The 21,756-nt window shown below is 44.2% G+C and overlaps 1 protein-coding gene across 1 annotated transcript in view; it reads right to left on the bottom strand.

Moving 5' to 3' along the window:
• Positions 1-21,756, bottom strand: part of LOC115088627 (adhesion G protein-coupled receptor F5-like) — a 192,747-nt gene that overhangs the window by 17,455 nt on the left and 153,536 nt on the right. The window contains exon 16 of the mRNA XM_029596887.1: positions 3,601-4,983. Within this exon, the coding sequence (XP_029452747.1) occupies positions 3,601-4,983 (1,383 nt within the window). The remainder of the gene's footprint in view (positions 1-3,600; positions 4,984-21,756) is intronic.

Here is a 21,756-nt window from a genome sequence, read left to right as displayed (position 1 = left end):
TAAAACCTTGCGATAGCATGCGTTTGCTATTGCATGGTGTAATATTGCCCCTCATTTTAATTAATCCCACCCAAACCCCTCCCTAAACCTGCCCCTTCAAAAAATTTGCATTCGCGCTATGCGGTAACATGATTATCGCATGCATTCACATGCGTTAATGTGTTATCGTGTGTGTTAATGCCATAACACATTTTGCTTAATGACCCTAAAAGAAGGTGTTTATTTTCTGAGTACAAATATCCGTGTTTATCGGCGTTTTCATGGTGCAGGGGACTATTGTTGGGTACTTTTTCTCATTGAATCCAATACATTCATTTGTGCAGCTGAGGAGTCATTTGCATAGGACAGGCACAAAATCAAAGTGGAGGATCCAGTGTAGATAAAGGAGAGGGGTGAGAGAGTATACTAGGGGAAATTGTGTTTTTCTGATATTTATTTAATAAACACCTTTTTTTTTTGCATTTGGATTTAATAGTTAAAACCTAAAATCAGAAGCCTTAATTATCGTCCAAATTGTAAGATTCTCACGTACATAAAAAACATAGTTTACTTGCATGGCCGAGCCCTGCACGCGCCACGTGCATTTTGGAAAGGGCCCGGCCATGCACGTAACCTTCGTTACACACAGAAGTGCCGGGCTAAGTGAAAAGCTTGGGCCGGGGTGCATGGTCTGGGTAGGGAGAGGTGGGTCAGGGCACCCTGGGACAGTGGCATTAGATGCTGTCCCAGGAAAGCACATGCTGGCAGCTGGCCGGCGCATGGAAGATACTTCTGTTTCGGAGGAGCAGTAAGTATTGAAATTAAGAAAAGGGGTTAGTTAGGGGTAGTTTAGGGGGTGGGGAGGAGAGGGGGAAAAGGGAGGAAGGGTAGGGTTAAGGTTAGGGAAGCTCCCTCCCAGTCCGCTCCTTAATTGGCATACACATATGAGGCAGCAGCCCGATTATAAAATCAGGCACACATGTGCGTGCGGATATCGTATTTTATAACATGCACGCATTGCCGCACGCGTTATAAAGTTGTAGGGCTGTGCATTCGTTTCCAACTTATTGGTAATCCGCAACGTATAGGGCCATATTAGTTTTATTTGTGGGGAAGTGAAATGTATCGCGATTCCCCACGAATACAACAAATCTTCACCGAATTATTCGGCCATCTAAAGGAGTGAATTTAAACAAACCCCCGCCCTCCTGACCCCCCCAAGACTTACCAAAACTCCCTGGTGGTCCAGCGGGGGGTTCCAGAGCCATTTCCTGCACTCACGCCGTCGGCTGCTGGTATTCAAAATAGCGCCATTGGTCGGCCCTTGTCACATGGTAGGAGCAATGGATGGCTGGTGCCATCTTGGCCCGGGAGCGAACTCCTGCACTCGAGCCGTCGGCCGCCAGTAATCAAAATGGCGCCGATAGCCTTTGCACTTACTATGTCACAGGGGCTACCGGTGTCATTGGTCAGCCCCTGTCACATGGTAGGAGCAATGGATGGCTGGTGCCAGCCATCTTACACATAGTGAGGGCAAAGGCTATCGGCGCCATTTTGATTACTGGCAGCTGATGCCCCGAGTGCAGGAGATCGCTCCTGGACCCCCGCTGGACCACCAGGGACTTTTGGCAAGGCTTGGGGGACCCTCCTGACCCCTACAAGACTTGCTAGAAGTCCCTGGTGGTCCAGCGGGGATCCAGGAGCAACCTCCTGCACTCGGGCCGTCATTGCCAGTATTCAAAATGGTGCCGATAGCCTTTGCCCTCACTATGTCACAGGGGCCAACCAATGGCACCGGTAGCCCCTGTGACATAGTAAGGGCAAAGGCTATCGGCGCCATTTTGAATACTGGCAGCCGATGGCCCGAGTGCAGGAGGTCGCTCCCGGACCCCTGCTGGACCACCAGGGACTTTTGGCAAGTCTTGTGGGGGTCAGGAGGTCCCCCAAAATGTATACTCTGCCTTTTGAAATTTCAAAGCAGATTACATTCAGGTTCTATAGGTATTGTATTATTTCCCATGTCCGAAACTAAATAACATTAAATTTCCAGTTATGTGGTTCTCTAAAAAAGGTTTGTGTGATCAGTAGGCTTAGACTAGATTTTTCCTGTGCAGCAAGGTCCATGCTGTCTCTTACTAGAGTGGTAGATGGGTCCCCACTTCTGACCCCAATCCTTATTCTCATCAGTGGCTCAGTCTTTAACTCCTTTCCTGGCCCTAATATTTACTCAACCTTGCTCTCCGTTGGCAGGAAGAAAGCAGTGCCCTATCTACCTCCTGCTGACTGCCGCTCCTGAAAAACAAATGTTTTCACTATTTTAACTGCCTGGGCAACAAGGCCCTGTATCAAGCATGGATTGAACCACAAAAGCATTCAGCCTTCAGTAGCAGAAGGCAGTTTGATCTCATTCTGGGAGGTGGGTTCAGGGTAAAGATTGGGTCCAGAGGGTGATGAAGAGGACTGGGCCTGAGAGAAGGTTCAGTTTAAGGAACGGGGTAGGTGGTTAAGTAAGTGAAGACCTGTCTGCTTCCGTCACTGGTCATGGGTGGAGAGAGGAGGGATGAGAATAATGATCAGGCCTAGTAAGGCATGAGGCTGGGGGGGATGGCGAGCACCAAAGATTAAGAAGGGCAAACCTAGACTGATGCACTGGTAGTCTTCTGGCTCTATTTCTGGGAGCTATGAACACTGCCTCTACAGTATCCCAGGCCCTGCTGGTCCAAGGAACAAGGGCTAAATCTAATATCTAAATCATATGGTAGCCATTCCTGGGAACTCTCCAGATTTGGCCCGGAGACTCTGGAATTCTGAATGAATTGCTGGGTCTCAAGGCCAACAACCGAAAACTCCGGGTGCCCTGCTGCAGAAGGTCGGAAGAAAAAATGTCTGAAGCATTGCGGGCCCGAAGGAGGAGGGGCATCAGCAGCCATGCTGCAGGAGGATGAGGGGGGCCATGCAATAGGAGCAAAGGAGCAACATGCAGCCCCTCCCCCACAGGGAACAAGGAACTGTAGACGCTGGAATAGCAGCAAGCAGCAGCATTGGACTGTGCAGGGAAACTGAAACAAGAGCAGAGTGGCCCGAAGCTGCAGAAGGAGGAAAAAGTGAAGTGCTTGGCCCGAGAATGCATGTGTGTGTGTGTGTGTGTGTGTAGAAGAGGGCGAGAAGTGAATAAGTGTGCATATGTGAATGCATGTATGGGAGTGTGTGTGTGGAAAAAGGGAGAGGAGTGAATGCATGTATGTGTGGAAGACAGAGAGAAGTGAGTATGTGTGAAAAAGAGAGAGGAATGAGAGTATGTGTGTGTGAGAGTGCATGTATGGTATGACAGAGGAGAGAAGTGAATGTGTATGAGAGAAGTGAATGAGTGTGTGAGAATGAGCATGTACGTGTGTGATTGAACAGTGTGAGAGAGAGATTGCGCCGCACGCGTCTATCCCCCGCCCTGCCCACTCGACAGTCTCAGGGTGACAGGAAATCAAAAGTTCCCAGGTATGATGGTAGCATGCAGCACTGCTGCTGGTCTGTTTCAATGATGTGTGCTACAGGTGCAGCTTTCATGGCATCATTTGACCTTCAAAGGAGTTATAATAAATAAAATGAGGAATGATTTATACTTACTTGAAATGAGTTCAGAGCAGCAAATATTGCAAGGAGTACTTTATTATTATTAATGGCTACTCCTAATCCAAATCCCCATGTAAGACCTAACAGTGGTGTTAGGACGGCAACACTTTTAGCAATCTGGAGAACGGTGCTGTTTTCTTCTCTTCTTGGCCTATCTCCAATGGAAGGCCTCAGGATTTTAATTATGGTTATTAAGAAAATGATAAAATTCACAGCAACAATAGTCAATGCAGGTACAACAAAAGCAAGAAATGCTTTGGTCTCTTTAACGTTGAGCCAGCAGCTTCCCTGTTTTGTATAACTTTTCGCTGGCTGAGTAACTGCTATGGTAATAACAGATATAATGAGGGGGCATCCATAGCCCAAAACAAATGCTATCACCAACATGGTTGACTTACTCATATTTTGAAAAACATAAATCATGAGATATAAGAGTTTAAGTGCCATGGCAAGCATCCAGAAAAACAAGGAGAGGTAGAAAAAGTGAGTGAAAAATGTAATCGTTACACAAACATCAGATTTTTTATCTATTTTAGGAATGCCACCTATGATAAACCATATATCTGCAATCAGAAGAGAGACTACTATGTTTATGAAACACACATGGCGCATGTAGGATGTTCTGTTTTTTGTCACAGCTTTCCAAACCAGGGCTTCAATTGTAATGCAGAGCACCAAGCTGCCCAAAGAAATGCCCACGCCAATATATGTAATCAGTTCTAAAGTACCATTATTAATAATCACTTCATCAAATGATGACATTAGAATGGAGAAGGAGGTTAAATGGCTGCAATTACAAATTACATTATCATTATCCGTATAATTTTGGCATCCATTATAATCCCATCCAGCTTTTTCAGGGAAGAGGCTGAAGTTCCAAAAGGCACATTTTGGATTCTTAAGTGAATGATTACTCAAGGAAAAGTTCATTGAAATAGAAAAATTTGGACTTGTGACACCACTCCCAGGTATTACTGTTGTCATAACCAATCCATTCACAGAGGTATTTGAATTATTGTCTTTTGGCAAAATGTCTTTTAAGGTGGAATACGCTATGGTTATGATCTTTAAGCTTGGACTTAAGTTAGTGTGGCTTATGAATACACTGCCATTTAAACTAGTATCCGTTGAACTGATAAAGTAAAAAGTCTTATTATAGTCCTCATTCGTATCATTTCCTAAAAGAGTTCCTTGCAACTGAACATTTGGATTGTTAGTGTTATTAAAGTTACCAGGAGTGACTATTTCAAGTCCTTTTGAAAAATTCTCCACTGATTGCAACAACAGAGAACTATCTTCTTTCCCAGCATTATTCAAATTCTTCCAAGTATTTATTGTTTTATTTTCCACAATAGTGTTCACTGTAAAGAGAAAATTCTGTAACAGACAAGAGATAACAGTAAATATATCAATCAACAAAGAGTTAAACCATATAAGAAAATATATCTATAGTACTTCATAAAGTATCAACATGCATTACTAGCTTCATTAACATGGTAATTCTGGGCCGGGGCAAATTCTGAGAAATGTTACTAATTCACTATTCAAAAGTATTCCGCTGTTTAGAGGTTTTTCACTCATGCAGAACACAATAGTTAGACAGTCAACAATAAAGCCTCTACTTCATTAATAGCTGGTGAAAAATACAGGGGTTTGATTTAAGGACCCACATGACATAAAATTTTAAATTGCAGAAGCAACAATTTATTTTTTAAACATGGGAAACAATTGCAAAGATGATAATATGCTTCTCACAATTGAAAAATGTAAATATTTACATTGATTTTTGTAGAATGTTCTAAGCAATTATAGTAGAGGTGGCCAATTCTAGTCCTTGAGAGCCACAAACAGGCCAGGTTTTCAGGATATCCACAACGAATATACATGAAATAGATCTGTATGCTCTGCCACCATGCATATTCGTTGTGGATATCCTAAAAATCTGGGCTGTTTGTGGCTCTGGAGGAATAGAATTGGCCACCCTTGAGTTATAGGCTCCATTCGCACGCAGGGATTTAGAATGTAAGACTGGTCAGACCAAGGGTCCATCAAGCCCAGTATCCTGTTTCCAACAGTGCCCAATCCAGGTCACAAGTATCTGGCAAGATCCCAAATAGTAAATAGATCCCATTCTGCTATCGCACAGTGAAAAGGAGTGGCTATTTTTTAACTCTACTTGATTAATAACAGTTTATTGAATTCTCCTCCAGGAACTTGTCCAAACCTTTTTTAAACCCAGATACGTACGAACTGCACAGTACACCTTGGTGAAGATTTGGCGTCATTTGGAGTGAGGAAAGTCTCACAAAGTTGAAATTTCTACTATGTTCTCTCACCCTAGCTTGATAGACTCTATAACAGAGTACCATCAAGCTAGGGTGAATGAACATGGTACAAAATTTCATCTTTTTGAGACTTTCCTCACTCCAAATGATGTCAAATCTTCACCAAGGTGTACTGTGCTGTTCGTACGAATCACTCTACATGGGAACCGGGCTCCTAAACCCTATATCACCACTAACACCTCACCTCGACCTATCAGGTGGCCCTCCTATAGAGATATAAATAGGTGCACACAGTGAGGCCTTCCCCAGAAGCTCTATCTCTCTCCCCCATCCCCTTTATGTAAAAATGCTATAACACACCTTGCATGACCTTGTACAGTTAGCCACCAGTCCTGCTCACAAAAGTTTACTCACCCACCTAAATATGTAGCTTTTATTTGCCTCTCTGAGCCATCAACCCAGAACAGATTTGTTCCTACTCATAGCAAGAAAAAAAATCTGAATAGCCTCCCTATATCTAACTTAGCTCCCATTATTTCCTATGGAAAGAAACAAATATTTTAATTTTATTTTCCTCTTATGGAAAATCTTAATAGTCAGCCTCTGCCATCCTCTTTCATTTTACCCTGATTCTATTGGAATGGTATCAGAAAAAGTCTCAAGAAAGAGATGGGAAAAAGTTATGTTTCAAAATTGTACCTTTTATAGAGACAGTGCCACAATCACCACAGCACCTATGCCAGTGCTAGTCTGGAAGGGCAAGCTGGAGGAAGAGGGTGGCCACTTGGCACAGCTGAAACAGATCCCATGCTCACGCCTTACAATTAACAACAGCCTGTATATAAATCCCCTCAGGCTATAGAAAGGAGGCCATCCTAGAGAATAAATATTCTAATGTTGTTCCTATATAACTGGGGGAATAGTCTAAGACTCCTGGGCTCTCTGTACCAAATGCTTCGTAATATACTCTTAGCAAACAATAATATTTCACCAGACCACTGAGACACAATTGCACAATACCACTTCTTAATTTCCCTTAAGCTTTATCACAGGGGTTACCAACCAGCATCTCACAAGCTGCATGAAGCTCTGTCAATATGAAAATGCTACTCTTTCGGTGCCACTGGCAGTGGAAGCCATGTCATAGGACTGAGGAGACCATTGGGAGGAGAAGGCAGGCCCAGTGCCCACACAGTAGAAAGGAAAAAGAGGAGGTTATTTGTCTGCATGGCAGAAGAGGAGGTGGCAGGTCAGAGACCATGCAGGACACTAGGAAGAGGAGGAATGTCCAGGGTCTGTGCGAGCCAACGGGAGGAGAATGCATGTCTCGGTACGGTGGAAGAGAAGACTCAGAAATGTGTTGGTGGCCTGCACAGAAAAAAAAAAAAAGACAAAATGGAGTAGTGGCAGTGGCTAGCATGGGTGGAAGGGAGGTGGTGGTGACTCTGTGAACCCAGGCAAGGAAAGAGGTGGAGGCAGTAAGGAAAAGACTGGGAGAACAGGGGACATTGAGATAGAGAGACTGCTGGAGTGCTGCTTGGGTCTTCTGGGGACAAGATGGTGAGGCGGGGGGGGGGGCTATTTGAAAAGGAGACTGCTGGGGATGGAGCAGAAGGCAGCTTGAGAGAAGAGACTGCTGGGTTTGTGAGGCATTTGAAAGAGATAGAAATTGCTGGGGGTAGGGACATTTGCGAGAGACCACTGGGGAAATGGAGAGACAGACTGCTAGGGAAAGGGAATCTGGTTGAGAGAGAAAGAAACTGCTTGGGACTGGGGGAGCCAGGTGGAGCCAGGGTGGGTGATTATAGGGGGGAGGGGTGTGGGGAGGGTTTGGAAGGACTGAGAGGGAGAGAAAGACTAGTAGAGCCAGGATGGCAGAATTGAGAGAGAGAGAGAAAGTGAGGGACCTGTGGAGCCAGGGTGCGGGCATTGAGAGAAAGAGAGAGAGAGGGACTGACTAGTGGGGATGAGGGCAGGCCTGGGTTTGTCAATAAGCACACTAAGACTGTGCATAGGGTGGCAAAAATCTGGGGAGGCAGCAGCTTGGCTGAAAATGTACTGCCTCCCAGCGGATCTCACTCAGCAGAGATTAGCCATCCTGCTTCCTGATCCAGCTCCTCCCTTCCCAGGCAGCATGCAGGGAAGAAGATGGAAAGGAAGTGAGCCTAGAGCACGTAGAGCAAAGGAGGATCATTTCGCTAAGGTTAGGAGGCGCTGAATGGGGATCAGTGGGAGGCAAAAAGAGAGGCTGGGTGATGAGAGTGGATCAGATGAGGGGTAAGGGGGCAGTGTGTGTGAGAGAGAAGGGATTCATGCTGGCATGAGTGCCTTATTGAGAGGACACCTGCCTCCTCTCCTTTCCCTCCTCCCACTACTGCTCTCTCTCTCTTGATCTCAGATTCTGTCTTCCAGATCCTGGACCCCAACCCCCAACATAACCTACTGTCTACACCCCTTTCTCAATCCCAGGACCTCCCGTCCTCTCCCTCTTTTTTTCTCCCATCCCAGATTCCTGATTTTCTCCCTTTCCTTGATCTTCTCCATTTCCAGGCCTCTTTCCTGCTCATATCCCTCCCTCCCATCCCCATTCCTTTCACCTTCTCCTCACCCCATTTCCAAGTTCCCCCTCCTTTCCTTTCCTCTCCTCATCCCCGATCATCTCACCCTCTCGTTCTCTTCTGCCCATCCCTGCGATCACATCTCTGTACTGATATTTATGAAACCTTTTCCTCCCACACAAAAAATAAATAAACAGACTCAAGCAAAGTTGGAAATTAACTTTTTTTTTTAGCATGATATAAAATATGGAAATGTTTGTCAACGTGCTTCAGAATTTTTTTCAATGTTTGCCACAGAATCCACCCCTTAGCTGCTGCAGCAAACTGTGGGGCTGTGTCTTAGAGCCCCTGCTTCCTGTTGTCTGACCTTCCCGGTGGGGGGGGGAGCAAAAGTACCTGGGGTGGCAAAACCCTAAATCGACAGATGTGCGAGCAGGTTGAAGGAAGGATGAGAGGGAGGTTGAAAGAGCAGGTTCTTTCTTTTTCGGGAGGGCATTCCAGGCTTTCACCACCCTCTCCATGAGTCGTGTCCCTCCCCCAGAGTTTCATTTCTTGACCCCTAGTTCTACAGTTTCCAAGTTTTGAAGTTCATGCCTCATTAAAACCTTTTCGGTATCTGAAGGTCTATAATCATATCTTTCCTGCACCTCCTCTCTTCCAGGGTTTACATATTTAAGATCCTTCAGCCTCTCCTCATCAGTCTTCCGAATTAGACCCCACACCACTCTGACTACCCTTCTCTGGAAGGTCCATATTCAGTAAGCCTGGGAGTGGACAAGTTATCTGGCTAAAGTTAGCTGCCAGAGCAATGCTGGATACTGCTGGGAGTGGCACGATTGTACCAGGTTCCCAGTGGCATTGCAGATATTTGGGAATTTTGGGTGGGGCAGGAAGGTGGCGATAAGGATTTTGGGTCGGCAAGGAGAGTGTAAGGAGGGGGCCTGGAGCCAGCCTTAGTTTTTCAAATCAGGTGAAGGGGCGACCTCAGTCTGCTATGGGCAATAATTTGTTACCATTCTATTAGGGTTGGAGGGTATTTGCTGCTATAACTCTACCTAAGTTTTAGTTATTTTTGGGGCTGGGTGTAGGTGGAGAATTGGGCCTGCTGGCTCAGAAGGGGTGTTTTTTTTCTTTTGCATCGCTTAATTGGCTATAGACTGAATATGGCCTGGCAAGGTTACATTTATGTGGGTCCATGAACCTGGAAAACTTTATTTGTAACCTGCTCTGAACCATAGAGGGCATAGGAGATAAATATTTTAAATAAATAAATAAATAAATAAAATCAAATAGCCAAAAAAATTCAACTATCTGGCTAAAGTTACCTGTGTAACATGTCCTGCTGAATATCTATGACAAGTTACTGTCCACTCCCCGGCTTACTGAATATGGACCTCTCGAAGTGTCTTGCTGTCTTGAAATAGGAAAATATTTCTATTTCTTAATAAAATTTGTTTTATTTTATCATTTAGTATTAAGGATCGGCAGGCTATCAATCTAATAAATAAATTAAACAAATAAAGAAGATTTGGTAATTGGATCTGTCTGGCAGGCTTCAAGTTCATCGTGTTGTCGGAGTCACTGTAGCAGGATTGTGGTGTTAGGAGGACATCTAGAAAGGCCTCAGGGACAAAGGATGCTGGATATTTGGTTAGTAGGGTTGTGCGCAAGAGGCCTTGGCAACCTGTTGCGCTGGGACGAGTGGCGTGTGCCCTTGGATCTCAGCGAACCGGGAGAGGAGCTCCAAGGAAGCGCCGAGGGAGAACATAAGAACATAAGAAAATGCCATACTGGGTCAGACCAAGGGTCCATCAAGCCCAGCATCCTGTTTCCAACAGTGGCCAATCCAGGCCATAAGAACCTGGCAGAACCCAAAAACGAAGTCTAACTTTTAGAAAAAGACTAAAAACCTGGCTTTTCAGAAAAGCCTTTCCGATCTTAGATTAACCCATGTTAATATTATCCCTTAATTACTTTTTCAGAGTTCGCATCATCTCATAACTCCACTATAAAGTCTTAATCATCCACCACCTACTCCAGACCAGGACTGCTCTCAGTCTGGGTCTTTAAGTTACATATTTTGTAAAGATCCATTGTAAATGCATTTTTATTAATTGTTATACTCTCTTCTTCTTCTTCTTCCCATTCTCCCAGTTGTATAATTCCTTGTTCATTGTAACTGTATTTTCTGCACCAGTTAGTTGTTCCAGTTCTATGTTTTAATGCACAAACTGTTCAATGTAAACCGGTTTGATGTGACCCCTGGTCGTGAAAGCCGGTATAGAAAATAGCTAAATAAATAAATAAATAAATAAATAAATATTCCATGTTACCATTGCTAATGGCAGTGGCTATTCTCTAAGAGAACTTAATAGCAGGTAATGGAGCCTCGTCTGGGCGGAGACCAAAGCCCAGGCCCCCGCCAACCTGCATGGCCTCCAGGAGGCCAACCATACAAGGTTGGTCTCTGAGTAGTCCTCCGACCACTCCAAGCCTTTTCGGACCTGCTGCTGGGTAACGGCAGAGATGGCAGGCCGGACAGGAGGCAGAGGTGGACGAAGGCCAGGGCACTGGACAGACTCAGGTGCTGAAGAGGACAAAGACTCAGGAGCTGAAGAAGACGAAGACTCAGGTGCTGATGCAGACGAAGACTCTGGGGCTGATGAAAACTCAAGCACGGGAAGCGAGGCAAGGCAAGGCATAGCACGGCAAGGCATGGCATGGCATGGCAAGGCAAGCTAAAATCAGGAAAGTAAAACTCAGGATGGAGTGGAATCCAGATAGCACGCTAACTCACTCAGCTGGAAAGGAGGCTTCAGTGGCCAGGATAGCCCTCAGGCTATCCACTGACAGCACAATCCATCGGAGGCTAGGTGAAGCCGGAGTCCAAGACATCGGAGGGCTCAAGACAAGACATCTAGTGGTAGGCTAAAACATCAGGTCTCCACGGCAAAGGCTCAGGGCAGCCCCATCGGACTCCTAGGACACTCACTAAAGGGCAGCGAGGAAGAGTGAGGGAAGGACATCAAGAGGACTCCGGACCATGGACGTGGACAGGTGAAGGACTTGGAAGATCTTCAGCCCTATGGAAAGAGTTATCCCACCAAGTGCCTTACACACTCCAGCTGGGTTGTTCGTGGACCACTGGACCACTGCGTGCCCTACACAACCCAACTGGGCTGGTTGCGGACCATGCAGGGATGGGACAGAGTGGAGCTTTGGCAGACGTCTGGACGACAGGAACATCAGGAACTTGAACGACGACAGGAACATCAGGAACATGGATGAAGAGGACATCTGGACACATCTGGAACAGGAAGGACATCAGCAGAGACCAGGAACATAAATGACAAGGGATCCCACGAAGACACGTAGATGCCAGGCAGGAGCAGGAAGCAGAGAGCCCTAAGAAGGACTAGCCCCTTGCCAAGGCAAGGAAGAACTGAAGACAGAGCCCTTATATAGGGCTGAAGAGGAGATGCCCAGGGAGGAGTTCACAGGTGGGGCCCAGGGCATATTCGGCCGCAGGCCCTTTAAATGTGAAGATGAGGTGCGGCCCCGCACCTAAGGAGGCAGGACCCTGGAGAGCAGTTATGCTGTGAAGCAGGCCTGAAGCAGAGGCAGCTCCTGCTGCTGAAGAAAGCTGAAGATGGCTCTGGGCTGAAGAGGAGCTCCAGGTGGCCTCTCGGCCGCAAGAAGAGGAGACTGGTCGGTGGCTCCTGCACGGGAAAGGCCTGGCATGAGGAAACCTCAATGTCAGCGGCCAAGCCGCGAAGAAGAGAGGAGCCTCGGCGGCTCTATGCTGCAAACGGCAGCAGTGATGGCGGCGGCCTCCAGCCTGTGAGGCAAGCGCCTGCTTGTGGCTAAGCACACTAGCAGGAGCACAACAAGTAGCTATGTTGGTGTTGGTGATTGGATTGTTGTGAACATTGTGGTTGGAAATAGGAGAGGAGGAATATTTGGTGTAAACTAGAAAGAGGATCTTGCATGCTCATCTACGGGCCGATACAGTAAAGTCCGCGGGAGAGCCACGGGCTCGGAAACCAGACACCAGCAAAATTGAGCATCCGGTTTTCGACCCGACAGTCACGGGCCAACTTCAAATTTATTTATTTTTTTTAACTTTTTTTACCCTTCGGGACCTCCGACTTAATATTGCCATGATATTAAGTCGGAGGGTGCACAGAAAAGCAGTTTTTACTACTTTTCTGTGCGTTTTCCCGGTGCCCGAAGAAATTAGCGCCTATCTTTGAGTAGGCACTAATTTCTGAAAGCAAAATGTGCGGCTTGGCTGCACATTTTGTTTTCTGAATCGCGCGTGAATACCTAATAGGGCCATCAACATGCATTTGCATGTTGCGGGCGCTATTAGGTTTGACAGATTGGACACGCGTTTTTGGCCCCTTACTGAATAAGGGGTAATGCTAGCGCGTCAAAAATGCGTGTCCAATGGTGGGTTAACAGTGGGCTCCATCGGAGCACACTGTACTGTATCGGCCCGCTAGTCAGAATGGGGGAGTACAATGGATGAAGCTGAGAAAAAAAAGTCTTGGATAATGAGTGCTATCTCATAAGGGGTTATGCTCTTTGATTGGTAGCTGGGATATTTATTTTAAAACACTTACATGCTACCCAATCCTATGATCTAGGCAGCTTACAATAAAAACACATATATTTACACAAAACAGAACCAATAGGTATCACAAACGAACCTGCCATAAAATCTGACTACTAAGGCTACAATATTGACTGGGTAAATGTATCATCGGGACATGCTAGAGAGATACAGTTCCTGGATGGAATAAATGACAGCTTTATGGAGCAACCGACAAGAGAGGGAGCAATTTTAGATCTAATTCTCAGTGGAGCACAGGATTTGGTGACAGAGTTAACAGATCTCCGGAGGATAGATCTCCTCCTGAAAATCCTGCGCTGAGACGCACATAGATACAGAAGGGAGAACTATCGGAGCTGGAAGTCGGCTTACAGAAAGAATCTCCTCTGGAGCCTAAGTATCTGGATGCAGGAGGATCAGCACAGATTCAACCTGAGCAGATATCAGGAGTGGATACAGCAAGAGGAGAGGAACAAAAGTTGGGAACAGCTAAATAAGATCAGGTATCAACTATTCATCAGAGTCTGGTAAGGCCTCACATTTTTTCATTAGAATCAATTTGGGAGGCGATTCAGACTTTAAATTTAAACATTGCTTCTCAGATGGTAAATGTTTCTAATACAATTAAGTCAATGGATCAATGTCTGGTAGTAGCTGAAGATGGGATATTGAAGAATAAAGAAAAAATACAATCCTCTGATATTAAAATTCAAAGCAATCTGAATTTGTAGCAAGAATTGATTAAAAAAAATCTGGTTTTCATTTAAAACTTGAAAATTTGGAAAATCAATTCCGAGCTAGGAACTTAAGATGCATATATTTTCCCAAGCTAACTTTTTGTGCCTCCACAAGATCTTTGGAGGACATATATGATAGAAGCTTTGCATCTTAAAGAAGAGGTATAGCCTATAATATCCAAGGCATATTATATACCTCCAAAAAAGAGGTTACAATTAGATCAAAATGATTTTCAGGTTTTGCTACCAAGGGAAACATCTAAGATTGACATTTCTGCTGTATTAGAACATACAGAAGAAGTAATAGTGGAGACATCAACACTTGTGGTATCATTTTTGACGGAGGCGGATAGAGAATGGATCTTTAAGAGATATTTTTTTTTTGCACAAACATGAGATGTTTTTGAAACATAAGGTCCAAATCTTTCCAGATCTGTCTATACTGAAAGAAAAATGAAGGCAGCAGTTCTTAATGCTGAAACCACAAGCTATACAATTGGGATTACAATTCTACTTAAAACATCCATGTAAATGTTTAATTAAATCCCAAGGTATTTCTTATGATTTTACCAGCCGTCCCAACTAATTTCCTTTCTGACTAGTAAAAAACAGAGTATACCTAGTAAGATCCCAACTTCTAGCCCAGTAACGCTGTGAAGCTATAATTTGAGATCTTGTAAGGAATAAACTTGAGTCCCTTTGTATGGCCATTTATTTGACCTATGTTAAATTTGATATATTTTGAGATTGTGGTAAACCTGATTCCAGTTTTGAGGGCTAATGCATGAATCTTGTTTTAATATAAGCGATATTGTTACATTTTCTTAGTTGAATGTTGTACATTTGTAAGATTTACAATTTCTATGTCAAATGTGTTTTTTGTTGATATGCATTTCAATTCAAGTTTGATGCTTGGAAGTTTGTAAAACTAATAAACAGAAAATAAAAAAAAATAAAAGAAATTATTTGACCATTTGTTTTGAATTATTTATCTACAGTACCTGAATGTAATCCAGGTACTGTAGGAACAGCAGTAACCTGAATGAGGAAAGCTGGAAAGCTATGAGCACAAATGGTCATAGTTTGGGCAATAAAATCCCAGATCTGCAAGCCCTAATCGTGGAGGCGGACTTGGACGTTGTTGCTGTCACGGAGACATGGTTCACGGAATCTCATGACTGGGATATGGCAATACCAGGCTATAACTTGTTAAGGAAGAACAGAGAGGATAGGAAAGGGGGAGGAGTGGCTCTTTATGTCAGAAACAATATCCAAAAAATATAAGACTTGTTATATATAAGGGATGTGGACTGAGAGTGCCTTCATACGATGCGAAACAGAAGAGTTCAGCTATCGTGTATGTGAGCCTTATTCTGGCTTCTAAATCATTAGGCACCTCAATACGGTTTTAAATTTATGATTGTGTCCACGGGTTTGCGTGCTCTTCAGATTATTTTCTTTGTATTGAAGCCACCACTTATATTATACTTGCGTGTGTGTAGTCAATCTTGTGCTGCCGACACCAAGGCGTTTCGGAGCGTGTGCTCCTTCTTCACGGGCTGTGCTTTGACAAGAGAGACCGCGTAAACACTGTGGCAACTGCATAACATAAAAATAAACCATTACTATCATCCTGAAGCTATTGACATTGGCTGTCACTTAGCGAGGTTATTCTGACTGGAGTCCAGAATACATACTTGTTGCTGTGGCTATGTAAATAGTTGTGGACTGCGGCGCTGGAGATACTGATTGTTGGGCTCCGCTGTAGAATACAGAATTTATTCCTAGTTAAACTTGCAGCGTGCTTGGGGTGATATATGGATATAGAGCCCGCTGAGAAAAACATTTATAGCATTGCCTGCATAGTGAAATGATCGGTACTTACTGTCTAAATCACGGCTGCCGCAACCTGCTCCTTTGGCTAGCGTGGGAGTCGGCGGGAAAAGTCGCCATTTTTAAAGGGGTTCTCTCAAGTCAGGCTCGTGACGTGTGGGGCGGTGCTGTTGACGTAACTCGGGTTGCTATGACGGAGGTGGATGCTAGATCAGTGACAGCCATTCAATTTTATCATTAAGTCCATGGGGTTCTAATGTGTTCAAGCGGTGAATCCACTGATTCTCTTTTCTGTTGAGAATAATTTCCCAATTACCTCCTCGCCATGATGCCCTCACTTGTTCTAGCACTGCCCATTCGAATTCTCCAAACGAGTGACCTGTATCCACACAATGTTGCACCACGGGAGCCTTCAGATCTTTATTGTTTATCCTGCATTTGTGTTCTATTAGTCGAATTCGTATTTTCCTCTTAGTCCTGCCGATATATATCTTAGGACAAGGGCATTGCAAGATGTATATCACATGGTCCGAGTTGCAATTGACATCACTGTTCAACTTGACCACATACCCTGTGCTTGGATGGGTCCAGCTGATGCCCTGGTGGGCTTGAGCGCAGAATATGCATTTACCACAAGTTGTTTGCCCTATGCTGGCAAGATTGATTGATTCTGGAATAGCTGCTCTAATAATATGTTGTCTTATGTTACGTCCTCTTGAATATGCAAACATGGGCACTTGGGTGAATATTGGATATGGACTAAGGACATGCCAATACTTCATCAGGATGTTTCTAATCTGTGTGGTCAATTGAGTGTGTTGAAGCACACAAATTAATTGTGTGCTATTCGGTTTGTGCTTATAATGCAAAAGGGATTCCCTATTGGAATATATTGCCCTTTTGTAAGCGTGATTGATAACCTGTCTGGGATAGCCTCTGACCGCAAACCGAGCAGATAATGTTTGTGCTTGTTTGTGAAATTCTGCTTCTTCTGAGCATAACCTGCGTATCCTAAAGAATTGACCAACCGGTAAGCCTTCTTTGAACCTCCTTGGATGGTGGCTATCAAAGCGGAGTAAATTGTTTCTATCCGTTGGTTTCCTGTATAGGGTGGTTTGTAATATGGATCCCTTCTTAATTATTTTGATGTCTAAATAAGATATAGTTTCCTTATGATATGTGATGGTGAATTTTAAATTGGGATGTGCTTGATTCAGCTGTCACTGATCTAGCATCCACCTCCGTCATAGCAACCCGAGTTACGTCAACAGCACCGCCCCACACGTCACGAGCCTGACTTGAGAGAACCCCTTTAAAAATGGCGACTTTTCCCGCCGACTCCCGCGCTAGCCAAAGGAGCAGGTTGCGGCAGCCGTGGTTTAGACAGTAAGTACCGATCATTTCTCTATGCAGGCAATGCTATAAATGTTTTTCTCAGCGGGCTCTATATCCATATATCACCCCAAGCACGCTGCAAGTTTAACTAGGAATAAATTCTGTATTCTACAGCGGAGCCCAACAATCAGTATCTCCAGCGCCGCAGTCCACAACTATTTACATAGCCACAGCAACAGGTATGTATTCTGGACTCCAGTCAGAATAACCTCGCTAAGTGACAGCCAATGTCAATAGCTTCAGGATGATAGTAATGGTTTATTTTTATGTTATGCAGTTGCCACAGTGTTTACGCGGTCTCTCTTGTCAAAGCACAGCCCGTGAAGAAGGAGCACACGCTCCGAAACGCCTTGGTGTCGGCAGCACAAGATTGACTACACACACGCAAGTATAATATAAGTGGTGGCTTCAATACAAAGAAAATAATCTGAAGAGCACGCAAACCCGTGGACACAATCATAAATTTAAAACCGTATTGAGGTGCCTAATGATTTAGAAGCCAGAATAAGGCTCACATACACGATAGCTGAACTCTTCTGTTTCGCATCGTATGAAGGCACTCTCAATCCACATCCCTTATATATAACAAGTCTTATATTTTTTGTATTTTGTATCATGTTATAACAGCTTGGGTATAGTATTTGAGTATAGAAACAATATCCAAGCATCTGAGTTGCAAGGAAGATGGGGCAATGAAGAAGCACTATGGGCTGACCTAAAAAATGATGGGGCATCCATTTTTATTGGAGTGGTTTACAGGCCTCCAAACCAAAAGGAAGAGCTGGACAGAGATCTGGTTGAAGACATCCAAAAGATAGGAAAGAAGGGAAAAGTGGTGATCGTTGGAGACTTTAATATGCCAGATGTAGGCTGGAGAATCCCATCTGCAGAATCTAACAATAGTAGAGAAATAGTGGATGCCCTGCAAGTAGCTTTGTTCAAACAAATGGTAATGGAACCCACGAGAGAAGGAGCTATACTCGACTTAGTGCTCACTAATGGAGATAATGTCTCTGATTTCCAATTGCACGCACAGGGGCCGCTTTTGCCCGTGCGATGCGTCTATCTTCGCGGGCAGCTGGAGGCAGGGGAGGGGAGCCGCGGTCCCTCGTCGCCGATGTCCGTCTCCGGAGGGGGGCTACAAAAAAAGTAAGTCGCTTCGTTGCTTTTCACTGCCAGTCCTCTCTCCCCTCCTCCCAAAAAGCAAGGCTGCTTTTCGCGCCTTGCTTCGGGAGGAGGGGAGAGAGGACTGACAATCCCGAGCATAGGATTGCCCGTCCTCTCTCCCCTCTCTCTCTTGCAACTTTTTTTTCCGCTTTTTCGCTTTTTTCCACTTTCGTTGCTTTGGGAGGAGGGGAGAGGACTGGGGCTGCCCCGGAGACCAGCACCCATGGACGCGGCCAGGGCAAGTGAGCGGGGGCTGGGGGAAGTTTGCCACCTACCCTTGCCCCTGCCTCTAACGCAGGGGTAAGGGTAGGCAGTAAGTTAACAGGTTAAACGCATGGCAAAACGTCAGGTTAAAAAAGCAATAGTCGGGGTGCGTGTTACTGTATGGGAGGGAATAGATAATTCGATCGTTTACATATGATATACATGCCGCGGGCAGAAGGGGTTACCCGGTGATTTAAGGACGCAGTAAGAGTAGATTAAAGGGGATTGTGTATCGCAGGAAGGGCTAATGCGGCCAAAAAGTGGGTAGAAAGTGGGTTAGGAGCAGGGTAACCACGGCCGCACTTTACTGTATTGACCTGTATGTAAACTTCATTAATAGCAGTTAATGGACTTCTCCTCCAAGAACTTATCCAAACCTTTTTTGAACCCAGCTACACTAACTGCACTAACCACATCCTGTGGCAACAAATTCCAGAGATTAATTGTGCTTTGAGTGAAAAAGAATTTTCTCCGATTAGTCTTAAATGTGCTACTTGCTAACTTCATGGAATGCCCTCTAGTCCTTTTATTATCCGAAAGTATAAATAACCAATTCACATCTACTCATTCAAAATCTCTCATGATCTTAAAGACCTCTATCATATCCCCCCTCCAAGCTGAACAGCCCTAACCTTTTTAGCCTTTCCTCATAGGGGAGCTGTTCCTTCCCCTTTATCATTTTGGTTGCCCTTCTCTGTACCTTCTCCATCACAACTATATCTTTTTTGAGATGCGGTGATCAGAAATGTGCACAGTATACAAGGTGTGGTCTCACCATGGAGCGATACAGAGGCATTATGACATTTTCCATTTTATTAAGCATTCCCTTCCTAATAATTCCTAACATTCTATTTGCTTTTTTGACTGCTGCAGCACACTGAGCCAGCAATTTTAAAGTATTATCCACTATGATGCCTAGATCTTTTTCCTGCGTGGTAGCTCCTAATATGAAACCTAACATCGTGTAACTACAGCAAGGGTTATTTTTCCCTATATGCAACACCTTGCACTTGTCCACATTAACTTTCATCTGCCATTTGGATGCCCAATCTTATTTATTTATTTTTAACTTTTATATACCGACATTCTTGCATTAAATGCAAATCATGCCGGTTTACAGTGAAACAGAAAAAGCAGGAAAAAATTCCTTAGTCGAATACAATGAAACAGCTTAGTTAACAAGGAAACATAAATATAAATTTTTACATATATACAAAAGTTTGCACGAAGGGGTGCACAAAGGGGAGAGTCCCTTTGTCGCGCCCCTTCGGTGCGCGACTCCTGGTGTTGAAGCTGTCTTAACTGTCCGATGTTAGTGACATCATGGGGGGGGCGGGTCTAATGATCGCAGCACTTACATCGCTGCTTCTTTCCAGTTCCAGGTGAAGATCAAGCTGTTTCCTTCACTTCCCCTCCCATGACTGTGGGGTGAGAAGCGCTGCAGGGTGCCCCTTGATGTTATCTGGCTTCCCACATGCGACGCCTGGTGTTGAGGCTGTCTTAACTGTCCGATGTTAGTGACGTCATGGGGGGGGCAGGTCTAATGATCGCAGCACTTACATCACTGCTTCTTTCCAGTTCCAGGTGAAGATCAAGCTGTTTCCTTCACTTCCCCTCCCATGACTTCCTGGTACCTGTCATTTCAAATGTCATTTGCAAGGTCCTCCTGTAATGTATCACAGTCCGCTTGTGATTTAAATACTCTGAATAATTTTGTATCATCCGCAAATTTGATAACCTAACTCATTTCCAGATCATTTATATATACATTGAAAAGCACCAGTCCAAGTACAGATCCCTAAGGTACTCCACTGTTTACACTTTTCCACTGAGAAAACTGACCATTTAATCCTACTCTCTGTTTCCTGTCTTTTAACCAGTTTGTAATCCACGAAAGGACATCACCTCCTATCCCATGACTTTTTAGTTTTCTTAGAAGCCTCTCATGAGGGACTTTGTCAAATGCCTTTTGAAAATCCAAATACACTACATCTACCGGTTCACCTTTATCCACATGTTTATTAACCCCTTCAAAAAAATGAAGCAGATTTGTTAGGCAAGACTTCCCTTGGGTGAATCCATGTTGACTGTGTTCCATTAAACCATGTCTTCTATATGCTCTATGATTTTGATCTTTAGAATAGTTTCCACTATTTTTCCGGGCACTGAAGTCAGGCTCACTGATCTACAGTTTTCCGGATCACCCCTGGAGCCCTTTTTAAATATTGGGGTTACATTGGCCACCCTCCAGTCTTCAGGTACAATGGATGATTTTAATAATAGGTTACCTAGGATGCATAACATCCAGTCCAGGTGATTTGCTACTCTTTCTCTGGCATACTATATCTTCCAGGTTCACAGTGATTTGGTTCAGTTTGTCTGACTCATCACCCTTGAAAACCATCTCTGGAACTGATATCTCCCCAACATCCTCATTAGTAAACACGGAGGCAAAGAATTAATTTAGTCTTTCTGCAATGGCCTTATCTTCCCTAAGAGCCCCTTTAACCCCTTGGTCATCTAACAGTCCAACCAACTCCCTCACGGGTTTCTTGCTTTGGATATATTTTAAAACGTTTTTTTTGCCTCTATGGCCAACTTCATTTCAAATTCTCTCTTCGCCTGTGTTATCAATGTTTTACACTTAACTTGACAATGCTTATGCTTTATGTTATTTTCTTCAAATGGATCCTTCTTCCAATTTTTGAAAAATGTTTTTTTTGGCTAAAATAGCCTCTTTCACCTCATGCCGGTAATCATTTTGCTGGTAATCATTTTGCCTTCCTTCCACCTTTCTTAATGTGTGGAATACATCTGGACTGCGCATCTAGGATTGTATTTTTAAACAATGTCCATGCCTGTTGAATACTTTAAACCTTTACAGCTGTACTTTTCAGTTTTTTTCTAACTATTTTACTCATTTTATCAGTTTCCCTTTTGAAAATTTAGTGTTAGAGCTGTAGATTTACTTATTGTCCCCCTTCTAGTTATTAGTTTAAATTTGATCATGTTATGATCACTATTGCCAAGCGGCCCCACCACCGTTACCTCTCTCACCAAATTCTGCGTTCCACTAAGAATGAAATGCAAAATAGCTCTCTCTCTTGTTGGTTCCTGAACCAATTGCTCCCTGAAGCAGTCATTTATTACATCCAGGAACTTTATGTCTCTAGCAAGTCCTGATGTTTCATTTACCAGACCTGCTTGAAAAAGGTGGTACCACCTCCTACAGTTTCTCTAGCAACCACTTCCTCCAGCATTCCAGTTCCATAGTGGAAGTGACCTAACCCTTCCCT

Source organism: Rhinatrema bivittatum, chromosome 3 (assembly GCF_901001135.1).
Source record: "Rhinatrema bivittatum chromosome 3, aRhiBiv1.1, whole genome shotgun sequence".
NCBI classification, from domain to species: domain Eukaryota; kingdom Metazoa; phylum Chordata; class Amphibia; order Gymnophiona; family Rhinatrematidae; genus Rhinatrema; species Rhinatrema bivittatum.
The sequence above is the reverse complement of the archived record's forward strand: the minus strand, read 5'-3'. Positions and strand labels throughout refer to the sequence as shown.